At 39.1% G+C, this 6,996-nt stretch overlaps 1 protein-coding gene across 1 annotated transcript; it reads right to left on the bottom strand.

The window, feature by feature from the left end:
* Positions 1 to 301: 301 nt before the first annotated feature.
* Positions 302 to 5,983, bottom strand: chia.1 (chitinase, acidic.1). The gene is made up of 12 exons (XM_010749444.3): positions 5,949 to 5,983; positions 5,452 to 5,494; positions 4,850 to 4,879; positions 4,540 to 4,744; positions 3,395 to 3,451; positions 3,073 to 3,238; positions 2,742 to 2,866; positions 2,409 to 2,532; positions 1,776 to 1,958; positions 1,302 to 1,418; positions 988 to 1,114; positions 302 to 840 (listed from the first exon to the last, which is right to left on the bottom strand). The coding sequence occupies exons 2-12, from the start codon at positions 5,468 to 5,470 to the stop codon at positions 632 to 634; spliced, it is 1,362 nt and encodes a 453-aa protein (XP_010747746.1). The 5' UTR covers positions 5,471 to 5,494; positions 5,949 to 5,983; the 3' UTR covers positions 302 to 631.
* Positions 5,984 to 6,996: the final 1,013 nt, after the last annotated feature.

Below are 6,996 nucleotides of genomic sequence, written 5' to 3'. Positions count from 1 at the left end.
GGGTGGGACCATAATGAGAAGTGTCATCTGCATGAATATGATTGGATGTTACTGGTCAGCTGATGTCCATGCAGCTGTTATTGAAGTGGTGACTTTGATGCATGAATGACGCAGCTGATGCCAGTCTGCATGAATATGATGCTCTTTTCACAGTGATGGATTTTGGATTTCAAACCCAGATTTAATCCCAGCCCACTCACTTTATTCATAGTTCACCCACTGTCAGGGCGTCTATAGAAAGACATACATGAGAATACAATAGTGTGTGTGCGTAACTGAATTAAGAATTAATGTAGGAAAACAGAGTATTAAATGTATTTAATCGTGCAATGAAAAGTTCAGAATTTGTATTAAATGTTAATAATGTTCACTTCTCTCATACAAAAACAAGAATGAAATGTAAATCAGTCATATGATTCATCAGGTCATGTCATGATGAGGTTTTCTTTCATTTGTTTTGATAAGCAGTGAGCCAGCTTTAAAGCAATTTCTCCATGATTTACCTTCACTTCCAGTTGTAACCTATGAGGTTAATCAGTGCAAGCAGACACGATGTGAAAGGATTTTACTCAAATATAATTCACTGTCTTATACATTCATAGACTCAGTGTGTGTTTGTAGTGCATTTGGCTCATGGCCAGTTGCAGCACTTGCAGGAGTCCCAGTAGATGAGGCCAGGCTGGCAGCGGTGCAGATAGGTGTTTCCTTGGAAGCACTGGAAGTAAGTGGTCTTATCAGCTATGTTTTCATACAGGCCATCGGGGCGGCCGCGGCAGAAGTCTGCAATGGGGTCCCTGGTGGTGGTGGGGGCTGGTGTTGTGGTGGGCTTTGGGGGGAAGCCTGCACAATCAGACACAGACAAAGAAATGTTATAGAGAGAGGCAATACAAACTAATGGGACAATTTACTTCAAAACTGAAACTGCAACTTAATTGTGATTAAAAATTGTTTTAGGTTTCTAAGGAAAAGACGAACGTCAGAATTTACCCATTGACATTCTGAGGTGGTTGATGAGAGGATAAGCTCCGGCTGAGCAGGAGGATCCACTAAAGTCATCCATGTCCAGAGTCCACACATGAGCACCTCCCAGGTTGTTGGCAGTCATCCACTGGACCTATCAGTAACAAAGACAAATAAATAGCAGCATCAGCTACAGGTCTATGAAATAGACCCATAGAAATAGTAACTAAAAATACTATAAAGTCAAACTGTTTACACACCACAACAACTTTCTTGTGGTGTTTTTGGACTTATGATTACAAAACTTGTGTTGAATTTGCAGGTAGTAATGGCGATGTTACCTTGGAAGAATAGCTTCGCATGTCATCATAGCCCAGCCAGCTACTGCCAAAGGTGGCATAAGGAACCTCCTGTTCAGAGATCCACTCTAAAGAAGCACTGGAGGTGAAGTCACAGATCTGGTAACACAAAAACATAAACAGTCAGATCGGACAACACACGGCTCGGGATGGAGACATTCTAAGTTAACTGATACAATTACTGTGATTTAAAATTTTTATTTTATAAATTTTAGTTATTCTTATTTAGATGACCACATGTTGATGCTGAGTCATGTTGTTAGGCACTGTGGATTATGTATAAAGAAACAGGCAGTCATTTTATAGGCAGAGGAGAGCCACAGATAAATACAATACTTCTTGTGTTCTTCCAGTACAAATTTGACATAATCAGTGAGGACAGATGCAACAGCCATTATTGGGAAAATACTGATATTAAACACAAACGGAATTAGGCATTATACAAATGTTGTGTACCTCATAATAGGCCCAGAATCCAGCAGTGCGAGTGTAGGGTCCAGCATCTGCGGGGCCGTTAGCTGGTGCTCCGAGGCCAGTGGCACCAGTGCTAAGGCGGTAGGTTCGTCCGTAGGTGGGGAAACCCAGCAGCAGCTTCTCAGCAGGTGCTCCCAGAGCCATCCAATGGGATATAGAAGAGTTCTAACAAAAAGGACAAAGGAGACAAATGTCATAATGAATCAGATGTTTCTCAGAGGAGTGAATATTTGACTTACATTCAAATGCTGGACAGACACGTCGATGTTAATGCCACTCTGTGGCTGCTGGATATGTAATTGTAGATTGTAGATATGTAGATATGTAGATTTGCGGACAAAAACTTGATATCTACAGGTTCAGTATATATATATATATATATATATTTAAGTTTTTGTGAGACCCTCTGTCTCCTAGTCACAAAGCAGCCATTGTAGCTTTAAGTGGAAACCATATTTAATGTATCAGCTCTAAATATTGCTGTCATTAGTGAGATGAAGCCTCTTAAACTGTGTTTTGTCCAACATGACAAACATGACAATAAAAATACAGTCAAACTAACAATAAACTGAAGTGTGTGTAATTTACAGGTGTGTGTCTTTGTTTGCATCTTACGATATTGTGATGAATGTGTGAGCCATAGTCCACAGAGCTTTGGTACAGTGGGCTGTTGTGTCCGGTAGCGTCTTCCCAGTGTCCGTGGTAATCATAGGTCATGACATTGATGAAGTCAAGGTGACTGTTGAATTGAAAAGGATTTCCTTTTAGTTTTCACCATGGTGGAGGACACAGTATCTGGCACAGTACATATTCTGACTATCAGTGAACACTGATCTAAGGTTCAGTTCTTGCCATCAGCTGTCCTTGAGCAAGATACTTAGAGACTACATTTTTTGGATACCTCACCTCAACATGAACATACACTGACTCCAGTGAAAACAAACTTACGGGGCAATCTTCTCGACCTCATAGGCTCTGTTAATGGTGGAAGGGATAACACCAACGTTGGCTGACAGCAGCAGCTGAGTCTTCCTGTTGTCTTTGGCATCATCCTCGAAGGCTTTGGACAGCTCCTGTAGGCAGAAAAAACACCTCAGATCCTCCATGTTGTTTCTGTCTATCTCCTACTGCAGAACTGCCATTAGAATCATTTTTGAAACACTATGATCAAGGTTTAACACTGACAGCTTTTAGGGAGCACATCTATTCAATGGCAGAGGCAACACTGGCATTCACCAGTAAGTTACAACTGTAATTGAAAAATGAGGTCCATGCTGACCATGACCAGTTGAGTGAACCTCTCCCTGTCTGCTGATGGGCTGCCATTGTGTGCAGGATATTCCCAGGCCAGGTTCAGACCATCAAAGTTATGGGTGCGCAGGTAGCTGATGGCAGACCTGATGAAGACCGCACGACTCTCAGGTTTGGCTACCATGGCGATGAATCTGGTGGGATGAATGATAAAAACAAAACAAAACTCTGACCTCCATTCTGGTAATACAACAGCAGCACAGCAAGGTTTACAGACTTCTGAGTTGAATACACGTCAAGGATATTGAGGACTTGTGTGTCATTGTGTGTAGAGGAAGATCTGAACTCACGGGCTTATTCCATTGACTGTGCCTCCGACAGACAGAAGAGTCTTCAGTGCAGGGTTGCTAAAAGCAAAGACAAAGAGAGACAATCGTAAGCTTAAATGTAATCAGATCAGAATCACTGCCAACTCTATACTCTCTTATTTACCATTTAACTCACTGAAGAGTGATTTTGACAGCTCCACAGACAGTATTATTATTCAGTAATGATCTGTGCACTGTACATATTACATAATTGCTTGTTATTTATACCGTAGATGACAAACCTAGACTTATTCTACTGTACTTACTATTTAAGTTCTATCCATATTGTGCACACCAAAGTTACATTACTGACTTGTTATAGCTGCATTTACTCATACTGTATATTTTGTGTATTAGTTTATTGTGCATATCATAGTTACATCACTATATTTCCTCATTGCTTTTTTGTGTATTCAGTTCATTCATCTTTATACAGTGTTTGTTATCTGCTATTCACCTTTATGACCAACTGATGAGATTACACATTCTGCCAAACAACCAAAAGAAGATTGCAGGGCTCATATCTGATATGTTTGTTAGCTGTGGGCCTGTTAGACTACAGACCATGCCTGCTGACACCTGGAACAAGTCAGACCTGCGCAACTTAAAACCAGCAACAAGTGGAGGTTTCGAATCAAATATTTTAGCATTTTATGTAGCTGAAGAACTTCAGCTCATAAAGCAACAACACACTTTTATTTACTGTGCTGTGCCATATGCTCAATATTGACTTTTACTGAGTTGTTATTGGCCTTTTAGTCATCATGACGCACAGCTGATATGGTTCTTCTGAGAACATTCTTATACAGACAGATATAAAAAGAAAACCTTTGATTCATGAAATTGTCTGATATTTGTTAATGTTCATTTAATTGTTTCCCCACCACTTAACAGATAGAGTTAACTGAAGCATTAAAAAAAAAAAAAACTTGGTGTCACATGAGGTTTTTCTTTGATATACTCTTGTTTTAAAAATATATATGTATATCATTTTATAATCATATGTACATGAAAATATTAGGACTTAAAAAGAGGATTCCATTTTCAACAGCATTCCTCAAAGATAAGAGCACTTTAGTTGAGTACTGGCACTAAACATTAGGTGCTGGCTGACTGCGTACACTCACACATTCCTTAAGTTGCTCAGCGTCCTGTAATGCTCCTCATCATTCCACTCGATAGCGCTGATCTGGTTGAAGCTGTTGATGGTGGCCAGAGCGTAGATGACGTGTGTGCACAGGAACGGATCAATGTTGCCTGGGGTAAATTTTGCAATACTGGGCCTGTACTGGGCCCAGTTGGTCATGTGACACACCAGTTTACTGGATGAGGCTGAGGGAAGAGCATAGGATTTTAGCAATAGGACTAGTGATTGCACAGTTTGTTCTGTACTGTGATACTTTGGTCATATTAGTGTGATGAAGAGTCGGTGCTTACCAATGTGCAGAATGAGCAGAACGCCCAGAGCTGAGAGAAAAACAGGATGAGAGGAGATGTGAGTTTTACGTGTGATTTATAGAGTAAATACATACATGTCCAAGAAAAGAAGAAATAGAATGGACAGGGTCTCATGTGCAAAATAAAAAGACATTTTAAAGATTTAAATTGCTGCAAAAACTCATTATGGTCATTTGCATGAGATGATTGTGCCTCAGTTCAGCTTGCAAAGCATTAACGTGTTTTAACAGTGTAATTCCAACATCAAACATCATGTACATTTGAAAAAGTGTAATCGATGTCCCCACAGTGTTGCATGACAGTCACTATTACTGTTGTAACCATTTCCCAGAAAATTATTATGATTTTGAATTTGTCCATTTGTTTTAGTCTAGAAAAATACCAGAGTAGTAACCAGATCTCATTATTGAGTAACAAAATCGAAACGGGTTCTCTAAATAATTTGGGAATCTGTTTTTCCTTTCAGAAGTTTTAAGAATATCTTCAGATTGTTATAGACATTATTGTGAACTTGACTCTGAATCAGGAACCTGTTCCTCTCTACATCTGCATGCATTTCTGAATGTATTAGAGGGTTTTACCTGTGAAAAGTCGTGCCATTGTTCTCCTCAATCAATTTTCTTGCTGCAGTGGTGAAAAACAGAAGCAGTTATTTTGAAACACTTTTTAAAAATTATTTTTTAAAAATGTAAAAAATTTACATAACATTTCCTGATAATAAATGACAGCCAGTATAAGTTACAATATCAATATAAAATAAAGTATAAGTATAAGTAAAAACTAAGATAAATGAAGAAATAGAATAAAAATATTATTTATAATAATAAGAAGAACAACAGGCAGAGGAGCCGATATCCATAAATGGTGGCTAAGTAAGATTATCCAAAGAGGCATTTCTACCCAGCAGTTGTTCATTGGTTCCTCAAAAACAATAATCCATAACCAGTATGGTTAGCTGTAGGTCTATACACAGCTACTGATAATAGCAGTACAGTGTAACCATTACTTCCTACATTATATTTCATGTTAGCACAGGAAGCAACGTGCAGCTAAATGTTATTGTATTTGATCTCATTACCTTTCTTGAAGAAGAACAGAAGCCCAGTTCAGAGCTCAGCGGAGCTGGGTCACATTTATATTAGTCTTATTAATGACTAATAGCTGGTTGCAAAGTGCAGCTGATAAGGGCGGGTGGTGGCAGTAAGTGACAATAACATCACTTCCCGCTACGAGTGGGTGAAGCCAGGAAAGAATTTGACTTGCTGGGAAATTTCTGCAGTATAATGTGCATCTGCATGATTTAATGATTAATAATGATAAATCAGTAAAGATGGTGAAGAGGTATCATGCAGACAGCCTAAATGTACCTGACACTGAGGTGCTGAATCTGCTTTTCATTTTCATGGATGTGTTTGTTTGTTTGCACACACAGACTGGACACAGGGAGACCCTGCCAAAGCAACATTTTATTTTACTGTGGATTTTATTAGTTTCAGGATTAGTTTATTTGTCAGGGGCAATATTTGAGAAGATTTCAGAAAAGGCATTCAAACACCACACTCTGACTCAGTCATGTCCCTGTCTCAATAAACATAGGGGCGAATCCCTCCGCATGCTTGTGTCCAATTTGACCAAATTGATAAAAACTAGACCTAAAGATTGTCTGTAACCTCTCGTTCTCATTGTGGTCACGGTGGGGCTGAAGCCTATCCCAGCTGACTTAGGGTGAGAGACAGGGTACACCCTGGACAAGTTGCCAGTTTATTGCAGGGCACACCTTTTTTTTATTATTTTGTTTCAGATAGCCTTGTTTTTTCCTAAAGTCTATTTTTTTTAATTTTTATTTCTGCTAACTAAAAAGTTTTAAACTTGGTCACAAGTCAACAATTTCAGCACAATATGTAAAACAAAAACTTTTCTGACTGCAACAAAGTGGACCAAAACTTCCAACCTGACAAAAATCTAATTATTGGAGAGCCACATCATTCAAAAGACAACCTACTCTAAACTTTGTTGCGGGCCACAAATTTGCAGCTGAAATCCATCCATTAAAGTGGTGCATGATCTTTCCTCTTGTAAAACCATCACAGCAAAAAGTCAATGTGACCTACTGCGACATACAGTTG

Source organism: Larimichthys crocea, chromosome XXI, assembly GCF_000972845.2.
Source record: "Larimichthys crocea isolate SSNF chromosome XXI, L_crocea_2.0, whole genome shotgun sequence".
Taxonomy (NCBI): domain Eukaryota; kingdom Metazoa; phylum Chordata; class Actinopteri; family Sciaenidae; genus Larimichthys; species Larimichthys crocea.
Note: the sequence above shows the minus strand (reverse complement) of the source record. Positions and strands in the feature narration are given on the sequence as shown.